The 24,957-nt window shown below is 34.0% G+C and overlaps 1 protein-coding gene across 1 annotated transcript in view; it reads left to right on the top strand.

Moving 5' to 3' along the window:
* Window positions 1-24,957, top strand: part of LOC135325064 (alpha-mannosidase 2-like) — a 125,631-nt gene that overhangs the window by 53,653 nt on the left and 47,021 nt on the right. Inside the window, exons 9-12 of the mRNA XM_064502500.1 lie at window positions 332-534; window positions 8,596-8,781; window positions 10,240-10,354; window positions 13,486-13,553. Of these exons, the coding sequence (XP_064358570.1) occupies window positions 332-534; window positions 8,596-8,781; window positions 10,240-10,354; window positions 13,486-13,553 (572 nt within the window). The remainder of the gene's footprint in view (window positions 1-331; window positions 535-8,595; window positions 8,782-10,239; window positions 10,355-13,485; window positions 13,554-24,957) is intronic.

The following is a 24,957-nucleotide window of genomic DNA, read 5'->3' as shown; positions in this document are numbered from 1 at the left end:
TGAAGTATTAGTTTGCTCAGATATTAGAAACTTGCTCATAAGACATGAAAGAAAAGCTTACTTTTTGTAAATCTCAACTTCTATTTTAGATACCAATTTATTCTTGGAAGCAAAACTATTTCATATCACATGAATTAGAAGTGATTTTGGAATAGCTAGTAACCTTGTCTGAAAAGTGCGCAGGGAGACTTTAAAGCTCTTTAAACAATAGGATTTCTGCTATAACTCAGGCATATTTCTAAAATGTATATGAAAGCAAGCATGTTCCTTCTGTGTATATGTCTAAATCAAGAAAATGGACTGTGTTATAGTTGTTTGAATTTTCTTCCAGGCTCAGTTTGGAACTTTATCAGACTACTTTGAAGCTTTGCGCAAAGAAAGCAGTTTGGGTGAAAAGAGCAGCAATTCATTTTTCCCTGTTTTAAGTGGAGACTTTTTTACATATGCAGACAGAGATCATCATTACTGGAGTGGATACTTTACATCACGACCATTCTATAAGCGACTAGATAGAGTTCTGGAATCCTACCTGAGGTAAGTATAGCCATCCTGTAAATGGGTAACATGTGTCTTCAAGTGCATTAAATGTATTTGACAGATGGAAAAGTAATTTTGGAATGCACATTTTAAATTTATGTTAGTTATTACAGTAAGGCTAAACTAAATGGCCTCCAAATGTAGTTTTTCTTACAGTGATTAATCTGTGTATGTGGCATGTTAGTAGATGCACAGAAATAGTGATTTTTTTTCCCATCCAAATAAATAAGTTGTTTTAAAATTCTATTCAAGTCATCAGTAATTCCTGATTTCATGAAAAATAACAGGTATGTTTTTTATTTCTGTATGAGATTCGGATAGCTGTCAGATCAGTCTGTCATTATGGCTATTCTGTGAACTCTTCTAGAGAAAAATACAAAGGTGTGAGTTTTACCAGGGCTATTGGAGGCAATTCAGAAGTAGTCAGGAGCATTGTGTGCCAAGTGATCTCAAATTGTGAGGTACAGTTTCTGCTGAAAAGTCTTTGCCTCTTCTTAAAAAAAAAAAAAAAAAAAAAAAAAAAAAGGCAAAAACAAACCCTATACTGAATTTTGGTTAATGCAATAGTTATGGGGTTCTCCCTTGCAGATGCTCTAGATAAGATACATTGTAAATAGATTTCATTATAACTTAAGGCTCCAACAAAATATTGTGGACAGGTGCATATGATGCAAATCCTCAGTATTTCGTTTAAACTCCAAAAGATTATTTTTCAAAGGATCCTTCCTCAAAGGATACTTTTTGTCTTCTGGAAGGACAAATTTAAGTTTATCTGTTAGACTGCTTCTGTATGTCAGTAGGATCCTTTTGCATTAGAGAAAAACTGGTGCAATGGTGAGTGATCCTTAAGAAGGGATTTCTGAGCATTATAGCTGTGCACTGCAGTGGCTGCTGCAATAGTGGAGGGAGCAAAGAAGGGAAAATGTTTCTGATGTAGTAAATAGTGTTTCAGAGAGAGATATGAGTACCTTTCAGCAGTGAAACTGTTTATCAAACAGACTTTTTTCCTTCTTTCAAGGAATCAAGTCTTCACTCAAGTGGCATCAGTAGAGTCTCCACAGACTTTGGAAGTATCTTCTTTATGATCTATGATGAGTTTTTTAAATAATGAATGTGACTTTTTTTTAGCCTTCTCTGAACTCTGAGAGAATAAGAGAGCTGAGAGAAATCAAGAAAATCAGTGAAGAAGAAATGGAAGCAGTAGAAGGAAGACTAAGAAATGTGTAAGAAGTGAGATTGAGGGACTGAGAATAAAAAATGTATTAGGGAAGAGGCAATGTAATATAATCTTAAAGTATTGGATTGAATAGGAAGGTGAAAAGGCATTTCACAAATGAAAAAGCAGGGAGGAATAAACCCAAAAAGTCACAGCAAGTACAAGAAAAATAAGACCGAAATTGTGAGGGATGATGACAAAAAGCAATGAGAAGAATCCTTGTGCAAGAGAATGTAAAAATAATGAAGTAAGGAGAAGTCATGAGAGAGAGAACTTCAGCAGTGTTTCGTCTTTGGAAAATGATCAATGTGTATATATGCATACTGGAAGCTCCTGAAATTGATGCTCTGGTGTTTCACCCTCTCCTTCCCCCCCCCCCCCCCCCCGAAATTGTTCAATATTGTCTTGGCGTGAAATGTTTTCAGTGCTGGTTTAATATTTTCTTCTTACTGTCTGTGATCATCTAGCTTGGCCTGCCTGCTCACCATTTGGTCTGACTCTGCTCTCTCTGATGTGAGCCTTTCATTCTGTATGTGCTGCTTTTCTGAACATCTGCTTGTACATGTTCTTTGGTTTTTAAATCTCATTGAAAATATACCTTTTTATCTGCCTACAGGCTCACAATTTTTTAAACTTTGTAAGACTATGAACGTTGCTGAAATTTAAGGAGCATTATTTGGACTTGGATGCAAAACAGTTTTCCATAGCATGCGGAGTGCTTGTAAGGAGTGTGCACTGTAAAATTAGATTTATTTTTATGCTTTATGCATCTGGAGTTTTTTTATATTCGTACAAGTGATATCAAGTGTGCTTGCAGTCTTAATTATAATGTCAGGAAATATTTATATTTTATTAAACAACTTTTTGAGGAAATGGAATATCAACCTGAGTGACCTGACTGGAAACAGGTGCTTTTTAGCAGAATGGGCTGATTACCTATAGGTTTCAGGTCTGAGCTTAAAAATTTAATAAAACGAAAAGACTCCACTTGTTCCATTGTTTACATTATAGGTTTTTTTCTTAAAGATACTTTATTATTATAAAAAATGCTTGTATCCAGTTCTGAAAAATGAAATGCTGCCAGCAGCATAGCAAAATGTTAAACTGATACAAGTTCGTGATGGTAAAACTGCGAACTTTTTTATTTTCTGCAAAAGTATTTTTAAGTGCTATTTGTGGGACGATTAAAAATATTTTTATATGTTGCCAAGTGTATGCAGCCAAATAACAGCAAATAAAAAAAGGTGTTATAGTCTTAAAATTCATCAAGCTTTTTGAAGTCTTTTAGATCTACTCCACTCATTGCAATTACTAGTGTCTTAGGTAGGTGAATGTTCTATTTATTTTGTCCATGTTCTCATGTGGTTTTACTCAATCCTGATATAAATCAAAAAACCTTGGCTGTTTGGGTTTGGGTTGTTTCCCGCGCCCCCCCGCCCAGTTCTGATCTCAAATACTGCTGTGTGCCTGGACTTTTCTATGTAAGCTCTGCTCCTGGCTGCCTAATTCCATGGTTGCCTTTCTGGATCCGCCAAAGCCTGGTGCCTTAGCATTTGATGACAAATAATATTCTATTGTGTTAGCACCTTGATTAATATTAAAGCACTTTCTGTAATGTGAAACTTCTTCTTCTTCTTCTTTTTTTTTTCTTTTCTTTTCTTTAGAGGCAGAGCTGTATATATATGCTTGTGTTGGCTTTTCTCCAGTGACCTGCTCACCAGATGGCCACTGGCATTTTTGTTTCAGTAGCACTGGCTTACTAGGCACACAGGGGACTCAAGTTCAGGTTCCTGCTTACATGTTCTGACCCTTCTTGGAAGCAGTGTTTTGTCCTCTGAATAATGATGCTTTGAAATTTGACCTGATAATAAAGTGGGGGTTATCTTCCGTGAGGGAGTCTTCAGGGCATAGATTCACCAGTCTTACTACTAGAACCTACAGTCAAAAGCTGTGGAGTTTAGGAAGAGCAGTTGAACTAATGTGCGTCTTGTAAATAAAGTGAAGAGACAAAGTATGTGTGTAGAATAGTAATACTTCATGGGCTTGGGTTTTTGAATTAACTGGGGCAAGATTTTTGCTGGCTTGGTTCTTGGATTGAAGTCCTGACTTGTATGTTCTTGGTTAAGGAAAAAAAAGTGTGTGTAGTTTTTTGTTTTTTTTTTTCTTGGTTAAACAGCTGTACAGCTGTCAAGTTCTAGAGAGAAACAGTTGCTACATGAGTCTTTGGCCTTCTGTGAAACAAGCTTTAAAAATACTCTTTGAATTAAATACATGGGTTGGTACCAGTTCCAATATTTACTTCCTGTTATGAAAAAGAATTGCAGTATCTCTAAGATACTTAGCATTTTATTGCTTTGTCAGAGATAGCAGGTTTTAAAAGGCTGAGGAGGGGAGAGAGGTCAGAAGTCTCCATTTGCACTTGTCAGATAATTCTTTTAGATTTTTCAGAATACTTATAAACAGCAGCTTTAGTCTTCATTATGCCCAATGAGTTTGTTAAAAATGTGCTGCTAATGCTGCTCAGTGTTTCTTAGCTCTCTGTAGCATGCCACACCATCGAACTTCTTCAAAAGATGCAGAAAAAAAGACGTCTGTTGGCTGGTATGTGCTCTATTAATGCTTTTGCTCTGATTTTTGAGTGCCAGAGCTTTTTTTAAAAAAAAAAAACAGAAAAAACAAAAAAACCTAGCAGAAGTTAATACAATTTAAGCTTTAAAATTAGGTATGTTATACATGTGCAGACTGTAAAATATGTTGAGTCTAGTCATAATTACAAAAACTTAATTACAAAAAAAGGTGTTATAGTAGTTATAGTAGATGTTATAGTAGCATATTGTGTTTATTGAAAGCTTAGGAAACTTAAGTACAAAATTGTAAGTGACCTTTTTATATCTAGAGGGCACACTGCAGGAGATACTGTGGCTATCTGAATTGAATAATTAGTTTTTGTATTAGAATATTTAAAACACCTATGGAAAGAATTTTGAAATTCAGCTCTGGCAGAGGGAATAAATCTTAGAGCAACTTGGCTATGTAGCTCCACTAAAATAACTATTTGGATTTGAAAAATATATGTAGTTATAACTCAAGATAACACTGAGAGTAAGACACTATCTAATTTTAAATGTTTTATATGAAAATTTCTCAAGGACTGAGGGTGGGTTATGCAAAAAAAAACCCCAAACATTAAAACCTTTTTAAACTTTTAATCATAACTTTGGAATTTTAGAAGTGTTATGCTTAAGTTTTATACAAAAATGTTGGAAAATTATAAAGTCAAGGAAAACCATTGATCTTAAGTTGTTTGGGGTTTTTTGAGTGTGTTTAAGAGGGCATACTTACGGTTAATAGTAGTTGGAAAGTTTGACAACTATTCAGGAATATCAAGCTTCAGTGGAAATGTGATTTTCTTGGAGCCGTTTAATTTTTTATTTATTGTACTGATGTTATAAGTGCAGATTAGTTCAGTTCTCACTAGCTTTTTTATCATGAGAGCCTTTGTTTAATTTACAGTGAAAACAGCTGTGTTTAATACTATTATTGGAAAAGACAAGATATGTGCAAAATAGGATAGATGATGTTCCTATACATTGAATTCTCTGACTTCTTTTTTTCCTAAATTCTTTTCTTTTTGTTAGTATACCAGGGATTTCATTTTCTTTTAGTTTTATATTAGTTTTATATACTCAGGCCTTTTAAGTGCATTCTTTTCATTGTCATCTTCACTTTTCATTAGTTATACTTCAGGACATATCATGTGAATCACTTTCAAGTTTGTTGTAGTATTTACTAGTTTTAACTTTTCACTATTAATATAGTCCTTCATTTAGAGTCAATACTGTTAACATCAACATCTTGAAGAGCTGTTAAACTTACCAGTAAAAAGTATCTGAAAGAAAACTAAATTTCTGATTTATTATTCTTATGAATTAAACCCAAGCATGTCATTAATAATGTACTTGTTTAAAAAAAAAAAAAAGTTCCCACTCTGTTAGCCTCTATGAATAATGTGTAAAGAATAAGATGTATAAATGCCTTTTTGTCAGTTTAATATAGCTTCGCTGTCAGAGACCTGGAGAAGCTTGAAGGATAGCATGATAGCTGTGAGCTGTGAAAACAGCAGAATTTGGGGTTTTCTTTTTTTTTTTCTTTAAAATTATAGGAAATATATCCTGATCTTATTTAATTAATAAACTCCACTGCCTAGTTAAATTTCCCCTAGGTCTTTGAGCTCACTTGTATGTATCTCCTGTTCTTGGTTTATTCCCCTTCTTTTTGTCAGGATTAACACTGCTACTCAGTAGCTGGGAAAATGCAGTGCAGTGTTCTACCTCAGGACCTGCTAAGAAGAATGCCTGTTTAAGCAAGAAAATAGTTGGTTTTTTGTTTGTTTGGATTTTGTTTTGTCGTTTGTTCTTAAGTTTTAAGTTTGTGTCTTATGAAAGGTTAACAGTTTTATAGTGGAGATTGAATAATTGCTGATTTGAGACAGAATTAACTACTTAATACTAACTGAGAGGAGATGGATGGGTTGAAATAGCTGGTGAAGGGCCATGAAGTCAGTGACATGAAGTTTGTTTAATGTGATAGTGGAAGGATGCAAACAAAATCAGCATTTTTGGAGGCAACTTAGGAAAACAGCCTGCGATTTCATTCTTAATAGGTGTAATCAGGGCAAAATTGTGTTAAGGCTGCAAAAAAAGGTTGCTGAAATAATTCAGATGCAAGATTAATCTTGGCAGTAGTTTTAGAAGTAATTTAGTAATTTTATCTATAAGTAGATAGAAAAGGCCATACCTTAGAATTCAGAAGTACTTGATAAACTTATTTAGGCTACTTATAAAGTGGACATAAAGATAACCTGGGCTTTGAGCAATCAGTGAAGCAGTTCTTGATTTATTTGCAAAGTATTTCTTCAGGTAGAGATACAGGGACAAATTACAACAAAGTGGATAATCTGTGATAACTGCTTTATGCAAACTTCTAATCTGTACTAGTTTGAAACAAGTGATAAATAGCAAGCTTTTATGCAGCTTTTATGGAGATATATTAGAGGGAGGTAAAGGCTTACTTTAAACTTGAAGTGTCCTCTAGCAAAATGTTTCTTTTGGTTTCACTTCTGGGTGTCTTTGACCATTGAACCACTGCAATGTTTAGAATAATACTGAGACTTGAAAGAAAAATTCTGCATGAAAGAGACTGATGTATTAGCTCTGTAAAATGGAACAAGTTTATTTTTCTAAAATGCAAAACAGTTCAAGTGTTCTTCTAAAGAAAATAGCTTTACAGTGAAGTTGAAGAAGCCGTATGAACTGAAAATGTAGACCTATTATATTGCCACTGCGAGACTTCTGGATAAAAGGACAAGTGGCAGATTAACTGAAGTGACCGTGGTGGAGCAAAGAGTATGGTTTTTTTTGGGGCCAAGCTAGTGTTGATAGGAGGTGGAGGTAAGCAGCAGCGGAAGTCATCTTCTGTTCTGAATTGTCACTGGGGTGCAAAATCAACTCTCTGAGAATGTGGCAAAGAAATTTGATTCATGCACCTAGGACTTCCTCATTCTGTTGCTCGAATACCAACAATATGAAAATGAATTGGATTATTATATATGTACAGTGCACCTTTCAGTTTAGTTTGATACAGGTTAGTCATGGGTATTTGTGATAAATGGCCTTTTTTTGGTATTGCTTTAAATATGGCTTGCCACATGCTACTGAATCCAAAAGCATTTAAACATCTTAACAATTAATATCCATGCACAGTCTGAAAACCCAAGCTGAGACCAATTTTTAAATTTTTTTGTGATGCCTAATATAAATTTTAACACGTACACACTGACAACATGGGCAAATGTAAAAGTTAAGGCATTTTTCATTTTTATTGCATGTTTAAAAGGCCATTGATTCAAGGACATACGTTGTTTTGCTTTCTTTGCTTTTTATAACATTAATCTATCTTCTTGGTTTTCTCAAACTTCAAGAAACCTTCATTAAGCTAATATAAAATTTGAAAGGAACCTGACACTTTCTTAATTTGTAAAAACAAAAATGTAACGTTTTAGGAAGACGCACTAGAAAAAAGTTGACAGATGGTTTTCTAAGAATTTCTACAGGCATCTTTTGTTAGTTAGGTTTTTCAGTATGGTTGTCAATTAATGTTTTTGAAAAATAAACTTAGATTCTTATAAAACCACTGAAAATGTAAAGATAATATTTTAATGCTAAAAGTGTTTGCATAAGGAATAGGAGAGGAGGGCTCTGTGTTATGTTCAGTCTAAGGGTTTTTGAATCTAATGTTTCCATCTTTCAGCCAAATGTTTTAGTGAGCAGGTGAATGAACTGTCTTTGTCTTTTGGGGAATTTATTTTGCTTGCAATACAGAAGATAAACTAGATATTACATAGAATCTACAGATAATATATTTATTTATCTTTAAGAAAATGTTGTTGGTTTAATAAGTTGGTTTTTTGGAATGTGAATTGTACCTCTCTAAGTTTATTCTTAAAGCAGCATTTTAAGGTCTGATCTGTATACCTCATACATTTGTGAAAGTCATATGTTATTTTTGTACTGACATTTTTAGGTTATAGCTGTATTTCCCCTCACTGAAGTCTTTCAGCAAGCTAATGAGGTTATTTATGATGATGAGATGTAAAGGGGTTTTAATTGTTTAAAGCTAGCAGTAGGCTAAAAAGTACAAGATTGATGTTTAAAGAACTCATGGAGTTAGGTATGAGGAAAATTGTGTGAAAACTTCATTTTTTTTTTTTCTTCAGGTAAAATGTACATTGCTTTTTGCTTTCTAAAGAAATAAAAATATTTGATTTTTCTCTATGATTCCAGGGCAGCTGAAATCCTTTACTCCTTGGCTTTGGTACAGTCCAGTAAATCTGACAAGACGAGCATATTTCCTTCAGTGGATCACTATAAATTGCTGACAGAGGCTAGGAGGAACCTTGGACTCTTTCAGCATCATGATGCCATTACAGGAACATCTAAAGATTGGGTAGTTGTGGATTATGGCACAAGGTAATTTATCATAAATATATAAATGTAAATTTTATTTTTCCTTTTAAAAAAAAAAAGTATTTACTTCAAACACAGATACATATTTGATACATCTAGCAACATTCTCTGTACTAACAACATAGTACTATCACTTACTGTAGTTACTGCATTTCATGCGAGTATTTCATGGTATTTTTACAACGGTGGTGGATTTGATTCACTATGCTCCTATGGGTTAGAAAATATTTTCTTACTCTTATAGAGTAAGAATTTGAAGTCCAAGCAAAATTTCTCTGGGCTTTCAGAAGAAGTTGTTCTTTAATTATAGGGCTGTTATTTTGGGCAGTAACTGTTGTATAGACCATTGTATATCTGCCCGTGCAGATATACAGTGGTCAAGAAACACTGTCATTTAAACATAAATTGCTTGAGAAACCCTACACCCTCTATAACCTTCCCACCTTCAGCCTCGGAAATCTTTTTCATGCTGTCAATATTCTGCTTTATTGGTGTATTTTTCTTCATTTGTATTATATCCTCCAGGTGAGTTGCTTTCTCAGTATCGAGTATTGGCAAAATATTCCACTATGTAGTGAAATTCTTTTTGAAAAGATATGTGCATGATATATGGCTGTCTGTGTAGCTATATACCTTTAAGGTAATCATGCTTTTGTTTAGAAAATTATTACATATTGGAATATTAAGCCCTGCTAGACTTGATGAATTGATGTCATAATGGTAGAGCATGTCCATTAAATAAGTCATTATCTAAAATGTCTTTAGCATACTCTGTTTTTCTGTTTTCAGCTACTATATTCATGGAGAGTATTTTTAAATTTCATAAATGTGTTGATTTTTTTATATATCTATTAAAGCATATAGTCAAGGTAATGTGCAGTGCACTTATCTGACTAAGGGAGAATAAAATAGTGTCTTTTCATTTTACAAAATAAAATTATGCAGCTGTATGTTTTTATGAATTCAAAAACCTCGTATCAGTTGAATCAATGGAAGTGCTGCTTATCTCTTAAATGCATTATTTCTGTGTTTGTGACTGCTTATCTGATCCTGATAATAAGCAATCTTGACTCTGATCAAGTTTTTCAGGCCTGCTGTCTCCAGTATAGAAATTGGAAATCAAACATATAAAACACAGAAATGTTCTGAAGATTAACATTTTGAAAAAATACTTGGTATTTTGGGGGCATACATTTCATAGCGTAACAGTGGGATGGAGATGTATCACATTTTCAGGATGCAAGGAAGGAATATAATGAAAATTCAAAGTATTTCCACATTTTGCAATCTGGGCAGCAATTATAAATAGCTGTTCTTAAACTGATGCTTCATTAGTATTAAAAATTACATTTCTCTTTCTGTAACTCTTATTTTTCATATTTCTGTATGTTTTTGAGGTTTGTCCTCACTCTGAATAAACACAACTTCTGAAAACTAACGCTACTTTAAAAATTTTAACAGGCTTTTCCATTCTCTAATGAACTTGAAGAAAGTGATAATTGACTCTGCTCATATTCTTATTCTAAAGGATAAAGATACTTACAATTATGATGCATCAACTCCGTTCCTTAAGATGGTGAGTTATTTATCTTTATTTTTTCCAAAAATAAAATTTGAATAACGGTGTCTTTTCAAATACAATTTGAATGGCCTGGGATTTTCAGTCAGACTGAAATTTGTCAGTAATTTGTGCTCAAAAATATGCTACTTATCGCTATTCATCTTAATTGAAGATGTTGGAAAGTAAAAATTAAAAACTGCTTCTGTAAGGAGCTGTGGAGACCATACAGCTGAAGGAAATGGGCTCCTTTTGTTCGAGTTTGTGAATCATATAGTAAAGCAAGGTGTTTTAATTTTCATGCATGTATGAATTTGGTGGTGGTTTCAGCAACATGCATGATGTATATGTGAATGTATCACCACATATAGTCTTGCAATTTTACTTTGCTTGTTGCTTAAGAAATACAGGAAGAAGAAAATTTCCATCTTGATTGAATATGAGCCCAGGCTGGATTTGCAAGACCAAGTGTAGATGAGACCTTGACCTTTTTTCCTTAACTGAGATTATTTGAAATGGGAATCTACAGACAGGAAAATCAGCAACAGATCCCCATATGTCATATTGAGATCTCTTTTACAGAGGAGAGCACATTAAAAAGCACACTTGCTAATATTGTTCCTTGTCAAAATTCTTAATTTTTTCACTTTACAGTCAAAAGCAGTCTACTATGATATCTAGGTAATCTTAGAAAGTCCTACACCTGGAATAGATACGAAATGAGATGCATTAATGCTTTTGTGCATAAACACAGCAGGATTAAGACAGTCCTTGGTATATGAGTATGTGGAGCTTCTAACATAATTAAGGGTGGTACACTGATGTATATTCTGCTGGCTAAGATATGCCTTCATGATACCTTAAGTTAGTCTTTCAGTTATATATACTGGGGAAAAAAAAACCAATCAAAATAGTCCTTTATACATTTCATGATATGATATTTATTTATTTATTCATTCTTCCTGGTTTTTATATAAATACAAATATAAATATATATATATACATATATATATATATAATCCTGATTGGAAAAAGCCTAACAAAATGAATATGCACCTTCATAAAACAGAATATTTTGAGGTCATTCATGGAAGGAAGTAAAGCTTTCAGTTTAAATATTCCTGCACTTTCGTAGATATCGTGACAAAAGATTTTTAGGGGGCAATTTGAAGAATGTTAATGGGAGAACTTTCAGGATAGTTACAAAGAGCTATTTACAAACCTTGAGCAAGTAGAAAGTCCAAAGATGCTTGTTTCAAAATATTGTCAAAAATAGCTCATGGGAGCTGATGCTGTGGATTGATCAGAGATGGGCATTCAGATTGAGTGTCAAGAGAGAGTCAAGGAGGACAAATGATAATGACTTTAAGGTTGAAAGCAGGTATTGCCTGTGACAAGGGAAGAAGGCAAAGAGACATAGTTGAAGGAACAGGCTGGTAGACTACAGCAGCATTTCGGCAGATATACCCAGGGAGAAATGGCACTTTCTGATGCCAGAGGAAAAGAGGTTGCAGACAAGACCCAGTGGAAGGATCCCAGAAGAACATTGCTTGTCCTGTTTTCAGCTGTTCTTAATTGTTAGTTACTTATGAAAGCATTACGGCTTTCTCAACTAATATTTAGGTGCCTAGTAGAATACTAGGTACATCATACAGTTTTTACAGATTTAAATTAGTAAACAAATGAAACCTATACCGCTTAGAAGAGAATACACTGGAATGTGTATGATTTAGAGATCCCTGAGTTATCTGAGATCCAGTCTATTAAGTATAATGGTGCCACTGATTACACTAATATTGATGTATTCTAGTCTTACTTGTTTGGGTGGAGCTAAGAGAGAAAACTTTAAAGTGAGCGGGCAGTGGCTGGATTTGAAAAACAGGTCTTTGAGGATGTTTTGGAGTATTCTGAGGAACTGGGAGCTTTGCACTCTGCTTGCAAAGTCTACAGTTATCACTGTTATATGAACCCATAGGAATGCAACAGTGCATTGACAACTGGGCTTTCTTTTAAACTCGCTTGTGTTGTAGGTTCAATTTTATTTCAAGACGCAGAGAATTGAAAGTAGGACCATGCACAAAATTTTAGATTGCACAATTATTTATTGCTAGTAAACTCAGTACTGGGCTGGGATGAACATGCTGTTAAGCTAAGCATTAATATACTCACCATGCCCACTGCCTGTACCAAATCTTTGTTAGCCAGGCAGTCAGTCAGGTTGGGAAGTGGGTTGAATCTCAGTTTTGCTAAGGTGCTGTTTTCTTGCTCTTTGCACTCTTTCCTAAGACTTTTCTATCTTTTTGTGTTGGTGTTTCTTTTCTGTAATCTTTTATTTTACTTTGTTTTAAGCTTTAATAATGATTATCAATTTAGGAATCTCACCTCTGTATTCCCATGTTTCTGCTTTATCATCCATAGTTTAGTAGTCTACGTGTTATCTTGCTTAGTAATAGTGACAGCAATAGTTCATTGTTATCTCAGTAGAACTGAGCTCTGGGTCACAGTGCACTTAAGAGTACTAAATAATAAAGATTTTTCAGTGCTATGACACAATTCTTAAATTAGTTTATACCACGTTAAAAAAACATACACACCCTGCAAATTGTTTTTAAAAATGTTATGTACAGTAGAAGATAACAATGAGGTCTGACAAAGACTAAACTGTGAGAGCTTGTGATGAAAATATAGGAGTGTAGGGTTTCAGCAATTAAATTTATAGCAGAAGTAAAGGCATTATGAGCTGTTCGCAAGAGTAAGAAAGCTGTTTGTAAAATATAGAGGAAGTTTGTAATTATGTCTAGCATACAACAATGAAAATGTGGACTGACAATTTGATAATGGTGTGTAATATTAAATGATATTAATGAAAGCAAACATTTCCCAATGAATTAGTAAAAATAAGCCTTTTTTCTTGTTTCAATATGAAATCCTTAGTTTATAATCTTTGTAGATTTTTGTCTAATGTACAAAAATGTAAAAAAAAAAATTTTTTTGAAGAGGGTAAGACTGACCTCTTCTTATGTAATGTGGTAAAATAGACTTCTGTTTACGATGTGACTAGCATGGTTTTGTATTTCCTAAAGCTCATGTGTATTTAATATACATTAATCTGTGTATTCAAAAGCAAATTCCAAGATATTCTGTTGTAGGATGATATTCAGTCTTCGCAAGATTCTCTGCCCCAGAAGATGGTTATAAAGCTGACTTCACAACCAAGGTAAACAAGTTACATATTACTGAGCATCTGAGGCTGTGTGTGTTCTTTTCATTACTTGATACTTGTTATGCCATCTTATTGTTTTCTAACTTTTCACTCAAAATAATGATAAAATGTAATTTAGCATGTTATGCTAACATTAGTGTGTCTAGTTTGAAATAGGTCACTAAACTTTCAAAATACAAAGTTTCTCACATACTGCTAATTCAGCTGCAGCAAGTGTAGCAGTCTTTTTTTTTGTGTGCTTTTGCAGTATTGTAGTACTTAATAAATTCTGCCTAAAAACAGCAATAGAAAACTCTAATTGGACATAATTACAGCTGGCTGAATTGATGTTGTGAGGGAAACCTTAGTTCTTATAAGTCCTAAAGTCATGGTATGTAGATACTAGATTGTCTTTTAAATTCAAGTAGAAGATCAAATAGGAAGATGTTTTCTGTTAACTCTGTCTTTCTAATGTATTAAGAACACTTATTTCTTTATTAATATGTAGTTCTAGAGCTTTCAGTCACAAGTGATGGGAACATTTGCTATCCAGCCTGTAATAACTTAACATTCATTAAAAACCACCTTGGCAAGTTGGTGGTAACATCCAAATAAAGTAAATAAGATGTATGGCTATGAGAGCTGTTGTGTGTATGTACATCAAGTAATACATGGGCTTTTTGTCCTTTACAGGAAAAGATTTAAGATTTATTTTAAAAAGTGAGCATTATTTTTGCTGAGGTTTATTTTTAATTTCTATAGTTCTGGCAAGTGGCAAGGTAATAAACCTTGCTGGCCTAACTCATAAAGCTCACAGTCTATTAGAATGCCTGTTACTCTTCAACAGTATTAATCAGATTCTCTGGAAAAATGAGCAAAGCTTGGTCCTTTTGAACTTTTGGGATGCAATTTTCAGTCACCTAAGGTTTAATGTATATAGATAAAACATGCATACATATATATGTATAGTTTTAATATAAGCTTGTCTCTAGGAGAATCGTGTAAACATACATGCTGATTTCTTTTTTTAAAGGAGTTTTATTCTTTTATTTGAGTGAATGGGTGCTTTGATTATCTTGCTTGTTGTCCAAGATGGCCTTGGACAATTTTTGACTAAAACCTTTTAACTTTTTCAAAACATCACTGCTGGTAGCTTCACTAGGAAAGGATTGCATAGCCTGGCCATAACTGGAAACAAGTTACAACACAGACTCTTTTTCTGCCATTTTAGGGTAGCTCTGGTGCTTCTGCTTTCCCTGTCTAGTTTTGACTGTTGAAAGGGTTTTGTCCCTGCCAATCCCCAGTGTCTCTTATTTGCATCCACTGTGCCCATTATCTCTCTGCATAGTATACTAAGTAAGCTTTCCTTTTTTGGTGTTTATGCATTTCAAGCATTTGCTTGTTTTACCTCGTAGTTGTACATTAAGCAGGGGTATATGTTCTGCTTTTTAATTTTAAGATTAATATTATCCTGGGAGCCTTTTTTGCTGCTGTTCTCTGGACTGGACTTAACTTGCTAAGGAGGTAACATTAGTAAATAATTGCTAATTAGTTTTTGTCTGGCATTCTGACGATACCATACAGTTACATAATGTGTAGTTCCTGTGTCAGAGTGTATAATCAGAATTACAGGAGATAAAATGAAGAGGAAGTAGCTTTGGGGGTGCAAGTGAAGGAGAAATGTAGGAAGGGAATCTTGTTATAAAGCTGTCTATAAGCCTGTTTTTGTAATGATTTTTTTTTAAAAAAAAAAAGCTTTCAAAGCAATGTTTAAGTGTACACTACTGCATGTTTCCTTTGTTGTTAGGATTTTCATTTGAATACCTGTATGTTGAACTATTTATTTCTGTTTAAAGATGAACCTAGTTTTTCTAGGTCTCTTACTATCTCTCTGGTTGTATTCTGAATATCAGGTAACATTATTACCTGTGTAAAAGGTGATATATAAGCTGAGACTGCAACTTTTGATTAAAACTAGTGTGTGAATATTATGAGTATGCATCTGAGTTTTCTAAGTAGCGGGTAAAGATGTGAAATGTTAATTTCCATACAATATTGAACACAACTTGATAAATTGTCATTAATGATTACTATGTTTAACCTTCAGAGTTTTCAGTTTCTAAGATAGAAATTGATTTTTTTCAAATAGAAGATTGAAGAATCAGCAGGTTTAAAAATGCTGTCTGATTCTCATCAAAAGTTTTATCATTTGGTTATCATTTATTCATAAGTACTCTGTTGTTCTTGTCCATAGCATGACATTTCTAGATTTTTCTGTTAATGTGTTCTAATATATTTTTATGGGGGATAGAAGTTAGGCCAATGAAACTGTGACAAGATTGTTACTTTTCTTTAATTGGCTGAATATTTAGTTTTTTTGTAGTTTTGTGTCTTTGTGTGAAGATCTAAAAAAAAGAAAAAAAAGTTATATTGTAAATTGACCCTTCCTATAAAATATTGACTCATATCACCCACAAGTTTAGAATTACAAACCACTGATGTGAAGCTCATAAGAGCATTTTCTTTCAAACCTGATTACTTAATCATTTTCCTTTCTTTTTTTTTGATAGCTGACCAAATTAGTCAGCTTTTCAACAGAAGAGTCATTTGCAATATGCTTTTGTCTGTATGTGGTTCCATTGTGATATTCTTTTTTTTAATGAAAGTGTTCTTTTTACTGCTTGTGAAAGTTGCAGTCAGTAGTGAAAGCTGATTGAATGGACTGTACAGGATAGCTAATACAACTTGATTACATGTAAAATAAGAAGAGAGGGGAAAAAAAAATCTACTTCTCAGTAATCCATTCTTCCATCTCCAAGACTGTTGTGTAGTTGAGAAGTGTAAATAGGTATCATTTTTCCCCCACCTATGCATCTCATTTATCTATAGTGTTCTGTTGCCATCTTTTTCTGAAACTGTAATTTTATAAAAAGGTAGTATGCTCATTTTAATAGAATTAGTTTTTGGAGTATTGAAAGTCATATTGTGACTCTGTCACCTTACAACTAAACAGTTTTACCAGGTGTTGAGTGCTGAAGTTTTGGCCTACACTAAAACCCTTTTAACACCTTAATGAAGTGGGAAACACCCTCCCACCCCCCCAACCTTAAAACACTCTTTAAATACAAGATATTATTAAGACCTCATTTTAACAATATCCCTTTATTACTTTTAGCTATATAATTCTTTGTATAATTAAGCCTACCAGACTAGTAGTCTGTGAAGAATATTACTTGGAGAATTAAGTTGAAAAGGGACTGAAACTGCTGGCTGCTGCTTTTAAGCCAGTGCTGTTTCCTTTAAACAAAGGAATCTTGAGGAGGAAAAATGAATAATGTTTAAAGGGGAACGTGTCTGATGATTTTTACTTGAGACATTACTGTTTAAAAAAACCACGGGCTCAGTATCTGCATATTGCTAGATTTGGCAGACTAGCAGTTTTTTGGGCTGCTCTTCTGCTGCCTTAAAGGATATGGTCTCATAGCAGTAAGAATCTCTACTTTTTAATAAGCATAATTATCCAACAGTAGAAGATTATTGATGGAGAAGAAGACTTGAAGGTGGAAAAGGAAGCACAAAGGATGAAGAGAAGCGAGTCATATATTGCAGTCACTGTACATACTGCACGTAAGCTGTAGCTAAGAGTCCTTTCTCTGGCTAGTTTTGATTAGGATTCCTCTCAAAATCAGGAGGATGAAGGCTTGAAAGTTTTGTGATGTGTTCTGAAAGGCTTGGGGGCAGCAACTTTGAGAAGGATTTTCTCATCACCTCAGTATTAATTCAGTCTCATCTTATTTTCTGTTCTCATTCTTGTTTCTTGGGTTCCATAAAAGGACATGTTTAACATAATTTCTTGGTTTGCTATTTTGTTCTCATCAGACACTCAAAATTTAGTCCAGTCATTTCTCATTTGTTCTGCTTTGGTCTGCAATGTGTAGTTTCAACACAGTTCAGCTAATCCAGTATATTGTTTTCAGCTTTGCTAAATTTTTATGGATTTTTTTCCACTAGTTTTCCACTGGAATTTTGTTACTTCAGACAGTTTAAAATAAAGAACTGTGCACAATAGAGATGGCATATGTTGATTTAAAGTGCAAAGCTATGAAAAGGCTGCTATCTGAAGAGAGAGAAAAAAAAAGATTGTCCAGCTGTGTGGTTCATGAAGAATTCACAAATTCATGTTGTTCCTTTCCCCTCTTTTAGTGAGGTACCATGTATCATGATGAGAAAACTAGCTGAGACTCTCAAGAATTCAAGGGAAGGCAGTCAAGTTGCAACACTTGGTTTCCTAGAACATACAGAGGCCAGTTTCGTAAAGGAGGTTCTGTTTTTCATCCTTAAAGAAATCCTTCAACTTTGTGAATGTTATTTTTAATAAGCAGCTAGAACTGAAGCCATTTATGGTAACACCTTGCTATGTATTGGAGGCTTGGCATGTTTTAATGCATAAAAGAAAAGAATTTGTATAGTTCTTTTTTTTAATGGTCACTTCCAGCTGAAAAAGCTCCCCAAGCTTTCACCAGTAAATATCCAGCTAGATATGGAACTACTTTTGCACTGTTCTGAAATAGTTCTGGAATTACCAAGGTCTGGTAGCAAGGGTATGTGCAAGTGTCACCTTTTATTACAGTGTATCTTGGAAACAGGGGCTCTGAGTGGGCTAATGAAATTGGATACGGTGTCATAATTCTGTGAGGGCACTCTGTCCTTTGATATACTGCTTGCTTCTTGGGGATAGTCCGCCAGAGGTCATGCTTCTCAAATGGTGAGAGTCCTGCGCTCACTGGACTTTGAGGGATTTTGAACCTCTTGCCATCCAGTTTACCCTGACAGCTGTTGACTAAGGATATGTTGACAGTGTGAGTGGCAAGATTTCCCAGCTAGTTCTGCCAGCAACATTTGCTGGAGACAGCATTGGAGAGGAGTGAGCTACATGACCAAATACCTGACCTAGCTGCCTGTACACCAGCTCAGATTTTGTAGCAGTATTGTTTGACACAACATGGTGAACCCAGAGCTGAAAGAGACCTAATAACTGGCATCAGACATGCTTTTTTTGTTTCTGAACTTTCCTGTAGCTGGCTGAGGGGTTTCATGTGCTCCATTGCACAGGGCAAGCATAGTGTAAGGCATCCCATTTGATCTGAAGTTACTACAGTATTCAAAGAGGCATAGAGGACATTTCTAAAGATCATTGATTTAGGATTTTCCAGTAATTAAATTTCACCAACAAATCAGTTCTCTGCAAATCATAGAGGAATGGTATGATATCCTTCTTTTATCAGCCTAGTTTAGTAGCTTAGCAGACACATTTTGCACTAGCTGAGATATTCATATTGCCTAGGGGATTAATTCTGAATAGAATACACTGTAATCAATGGCTTCTTCAAAAATCTGTCAAAGCAATGAGTAGTTTAATGACATCCATCTCATGAGAGGTTCATTTTTCCAAAATGAGGAGGGGACAAGATAATCCGGGCTATTATCCTTACCTCAATATCTATGAGCAGCTTCAAGGCTTTGGCTTAATTTGTCTTCAGCTTGTTAGGGCCAAAATCTGCAGTTCTTTTAAAGGTAATATTATAATTTTCTTTCTTAGGAGGTTTTGCAAGGGCAGGTTGGTTGCCTTTCCAAGAAATGACTTGGCAAGTGTGCTTACTGCTTCTTTTTGAGCACAGCATAATAATTCATAATTAAAGCTATGTTATTACATGTAATATTTGATAAAGAGTACATGTACAAAGGCTGAAGATTCTCAGCAGAACCTTGTGTACATAATTGTATTTAGCTGGAAGATGACAGGAAAGATAGCTTGGCTGAGAAGGAAACTTGATATAAGATGCTGAAATGGAAAGTTGTCCTGATCATGTGAAGCAATTGATAAAAGATGTAGACAAAAAGAATGATATCTTGCAGAGCTAAAAAGAATATTATGGATCGAGGTAATGTTTTAATATTCTCATTTGGCAACTTTAACTTTTTTAATCTGTGTTGCCTATATTGGTACAAAATCAACCTAAACAATTGTCCAGTGTATTTACAAGGAAAGAACTCTGATAGCTTTTGAGTTTTTAATCATAAACATTTTAATTATATTTTGTGTTTACATGAGTTCTGAGGTAAATGATACTTTTATATAATTATGTACTGAAACAGCAAAAAGACAGTTGAAACAAGGGTGTTTTGAACTGTCAATGAATTTTTTTAAAATAAAACAAGAAAAAGATGCATTATCATTTAAAATGAGACCAAACATATTTGTGGCATTTATTTTATACATTGTTAATAAGCACATTTCCTTCCCAGAAAAGTGTCCTTTTAGCTTTGAACATATTTAATTGGATGAAATACCATATGCAAAAGTTTCTTGCATCTTCCTTGAAGAGAAGCTGCTGTATTTATTAACTTTAAGGAAGACAGAACGGATGAATGGTCATTCAATCAAACATTAAGACTCTCTTCTTCTATTAAAAAGCAGAACCTTAATCAAGCACTTCTGTACTCAGTACAGTAGGTCAGGTAGTTTAGAAATTAGGAAAAACTGTGACATTGCATACAAAGAACTGCATCTTTAGTTTCCATGACCCTGGCTGCTTGGGCTGAATAAACTTTTTAAAATTATTTTTTAGTGTTACTTTCTGTGTGCAGCTGTCTGAATTTCTGTGTTTCAGATGACCTGTGGTAACCGCCATGAACATGTGCTGTCTGTATTCAAGGTCATTTTGACTAAATTAGATGTGCAGTTAAAAAGCATTCTCCCTCTTGATTTTCATCAAGGAGAAACTGTATCAAAGGCAAGCTTGGCTGACACATGTTAACTCAGACGTCTTGACTCCTGAAGCATCAGTCGATGTGAACATTAAATAAATGTTTAAGAAAAAATCATTCTGCCAAAAATGGTGATTTCAAAATGAACAAAACCCAAGTCCCTCTGCTTGTAGATGATCGATGGCTGTGCAACTAACTTTGTGACCAAATGGGCAGATTCTACGTTGGCAGATTTTAATGGGAGGAGAGGTGGGGATGTAGGAGAGTTCACAGCAACTTAATCTCTTATTCCTGCTCTTTCTGTGAGCTTAAAGCTGTTTTTCAGAGAGGTCTCTGTTTTTGAGTGTAAATTTTTTCAATACTTGTGTTAATTAATAATACTTGCAGTCTTACCTCAAAACTGGCTCCTTGTTAACTGCAAGAATAGTTGGCATTTCATTGAAAGCTTATTTGGGAAATCTGAAAATCAACAAATAAGCTGAAGGATAGATGTCTGTTTAGATGTAAGAGATAGCTCTTAAAAACTGAAGACTGTTGTTTGTTTTTTGAGTGAAATTGTTGTTTATCAAGAAGAAAGTAGCTTTGATTTGCAATTAATTGCACTCTAAAGCTTTCTGTGAGCTTAATCATTTCTTTCTCAAAACTCAGTTTTGACTGTCTTGCTTCTGAGTCTGCTTCTAAAAATTGTGACATTTCAGACTTGTAATTATTAAATTTTCTCTGCAGAGAAGTGCTTAAAAATTAAACCTTTTTTCAGTTATTGGTCTTTCTTCTTGTTTATAAACTAGTGATAGTCTGTACTAAGTATTTTTATATTTACTGAGGTTCTTAATAGACTTTCTTTTGAAGTTGTGGTTGAAAAATTACACAAATTAGTTGATACAGCTTTAAAATACTTTATCTTTGCAGTTTCTCAGAATGGCACAAATTCACGATTTTCAGTGCAATGCACAGTATTTCTAAAGGTTTTTGGGGGGTTGCAGCAATAGTGCATACATATTGTGACGCGATCCATATCAGATGCTTGTATTCGATGCTTCAGTTGCAACAAATATTTCTAACACTAAGAAGAAGAAACTTGCAGTGAGGCGTTAAAAGAAATTTCTGTGTTCCTGTGGAAAAAGTTGATGTTTGTAATGGGAGTGTTTATAAGAAATGCAAAAGAATATGTTAAAAAGTTGGTTTTGTTTTCAAAAAACAAAGAATGGTCATTATGAAGGAATATACTAGAAAAAATTGAGTACAGCTGAAAACTGGATTGTATGCATGTACTTGTTGAAGCAATTTTGGAAGTAGAAGATGCATCTTTTCAGTATATTAGTATACTTGTATATTATTTCTTTTTTTTTTTTTTTTTTTTTTTTTCCAGGCACTGGCCATCTCTTTCAGCCTTTTTATTGGAGTTGCTTTGAGGCAATACTGTAGTTAGTCCAAGGCTGTCAAGGCACGAACTGAAGTGATATGGCATACTTAAAGTCTTTCTGTTCTTCTGAACCAGATTTTTTTTCCCTTCTAAATGCAGATTAATAAAGCCTGCACTACAAGAGGAACAAGGAAAGGATTTTAGTGAAGGCACTTCCTGATCCTGAAAAAGTCAGGGGGCTTCAAGCCCATCTTGGACTTCAGAACACCTCACAACTTTGTGGTAAAAGAAAAATTTAAAATAGTGCCTTTGGACTTAATCCTTTTATCCTTAATTGGAGAGTAGTTATGTGCTCCAGAATAGGATATATGTGCCACTAGAAATCCATCCAAGTCATAGGAGTATGTGTATCTGGAATATGTAGTAGGTACATAACTTTTTTTTTTTTAAAAAAAGTCTTGTCTTAGGTTGATGTTGGTTTTCTGTGTTCTCAGAATTTATAGTTCTTACTGTGGTGTTGTCTGTGTTTTGTGAATGCTGTTTTCTTGAGGGTTTTATATGGTTTGTTTTTGAGGAAGCCACACAAAGATCCTATTTTCTGTGAGAGTGGAGGGATGAATTACATGTGTATAGTCTACCTAATTTTCTGCCTTTTCCTTTTGCATGAGCTATGGATATAATAAAGATATATGTGGACAGTTGGAGGAGAGAACTGATAGGCATGTAGGAGTTCCCTTGCCATTGTTAACAGATGTAAAGAGTTTTGACTTTAGGTTGGTCATTAGGAAGGGCATTTCTGGAGTGATACAGAACTCTAAAATGTCAAGCGAGGATAATGGAATATTTTCTTAATCACGCAGTCATTGTTTTTAATTACTTGTATGTTAATCAGAATTGTCAGTCATTACTGCTTTTAGAAAAAATGAATAATTTTAAGGTTAGAGGTCTATTTCTAAATTAAGCATTTAGTCTCCTCTTGAAGTACTACCATGATTGTAGCTTAATTTCACCTTGTGTTGGTTGAATCCCCGCTGAGTTCGTATGATACTACTAGTTTACTGATTGTTTCTCCTTTTTATTTCTTGATGCCACAAATTTGATTTTTATAATGAAGACACTGATTTGTATATAACAGGTTCTGCTTCCACCTCTATTTTTATACCTTATGAAAGCGACACAAATATCTGTTTTTTGCTTGCAGTTTCAAATTGAGATTAGATTTCAACTAATTTTTCTGCAAGACATTTTTCATAAACTGGAAAAAGCTGTCTTGTTTAGGAAGAGGTTAACCAAATGTGAACACAGATTAACTTTTTTTATGTACATGGAAGAAGAATATTTTGCTCTATAAGAATATTTTGCTCTATAAGAAACAATTTAATTAGCTTGTAAGAGTTGTTGCCACGAAGTAAATTCCTTTCTTCTTACATCTGTGACAGTATTGATAGCTAATCTGAGTTCTGATTCTTAAATTTACAAGAAACTTAGCCCCATGCAGTTGAGAGGAGCTTATTTGCAACATTTAGCTTACCAGTTAAGTAAACTAAATAGTCTCCCTAGACTTCATACAGTCAAAGCCCATTGAGAAGGCATCGGAATTTCCTTTTGGGAAAAACTTGCTTTTTGTCTCACTATATAGAGGAAGACTGTTTGCTTAACTTGAATTTTTATCAAACCACCCGTATGGCCACTGCTTCAAATGATGTTTACATCTGACAGTATATCTAAGACTGTAGCTCTTTGAATGTAAGGTATTCCTCAAAGGACTTTCCCATTTAATTAAATGTCTCGGATCGAATAGTTGTGAATGCTAGTAGTTTCAGCACCTACTGGTATCTCAAAGGAGATGTATATTAAATTTCTAGCAATTACTGCAACTAAATATTATAATATAATTAGATGTGTAGATCCAGTTGAAAGCACACTTTCAATATAGTTTGTCATATGGTGTTTTGAGCTTAACTTGATACAGCATTTTGTGAAACTTCGTTTTCATAATGTGTCTGTTAAATTATCTAAATTCTTTTTTAAAAATACAGTCAATCACATAAGCAAATAAATTAAGGTAATGAATTGTCTTGTTGCATTGTTTAAAATGTTGAACATCTCAATATAGGTCTTATCAAATATGGGAGGATAGCATAGGTTTTTTCAGCTGACATAATCCTAACATAATAAGATATTATCAAACTTAATAGATCGTGATATTGCTTTGTTCCTTCTCTAGCCCAACATAGACATCTGTTAGACATTATGGTGTGACTTGTTGCATTTAACTAGTAATCGAGAATTGAAGTTTCTTAGCGTATAAACATATGATACTGAACACAAAAATGTAAATGCATGTGTTCTTTTGGTGAATTATTTAACATAAGGTTGCTTCAGCTGTTTATCAAGCGTTCAATATGGTCTTCCTCAAAATCTCTGGAGCATTATCCAGATGCTGTTGCCCCAAATGTGTATTTCAGGAGTTTCGCTATCCCTTCAAGCCCCCCCACCCCATTACTAACCTCAACAGAAATATTAAAGGAGGTCTGTTCCTGTTTCATTAAAATAGGAAAGCAAAAAGAAAGACTTCTACTTCACAACATGTTTTGTATTTCCACTCTTTTATTCAATTTCAGGTCAGTATGTTGTAAACTAATTCTTGACGATGTTGACTCAGGTAATTGACAGATTTGCTTGTTAACTAGCTATTACTTAAATGTTCATTGCTGAATGTTGGATAGTGCATATTATTCAAATTGTATCCTTTGGTATGCATCTGAGGAGGGTAGAGGGTTGTTTTTGTATAAAGTGAAGCCAAAAACGAGCAAGGAATTTTTTCGATCAGATCATAAAATCACAAATTGTTTAACTGCTTTCTATTGTAGCCATCATTTGCTAATGGAATAGAATACAAATAGAATATATAGAATAAATAGAATATAAAATTTGAAGTCATACTAGGAACAGTCTACAGTATAGGATTAGAATTAAAAACTATTTTAATAAACTGGAGCTAATATTTCCCTGTGAAAAAATGAAATGCAGCAAGCAGATGGAAGCATTACAATCGCATGGAAAAGTAATGTGAGGACCAGCCAACTGGACGTTAGTGAATCGGGAAAAGACGAGGCATTACAAAAGATCACAAATTCAGAGTCACCTTTGTATGTGCTAAAGAGGAGATTTTGATTTTGGATGAATTAAACAGAAAAATGTTTTATGTAAAAAGGCAGGTGGTATAGTCTGCTTTATTTGAAGTGATAAAGGCTTCAGCAAAAATATGGGATCTAGTTTTGGAAA

Source organism: Dromaius novaehollandiae, chromosome Z (assembly GCF_036370855.1).
Source record: "Dromaius novaehollandiae isolate bDroNov1 chromosome Z, bDroNov1.hap1, whole genome shotgun sequence".
In the NCBI taxonomy this organism is placed as follows: domain Eukaryota; kingdom Metazoa; phylum Chordata; class Aves; order Casuariiformes; family Dromaiidae; genus Dromaius; species Dromaius novaehollandiae.
This window is presented reverse-complemented; position numbering and strand designations above follow the sequence as displayed.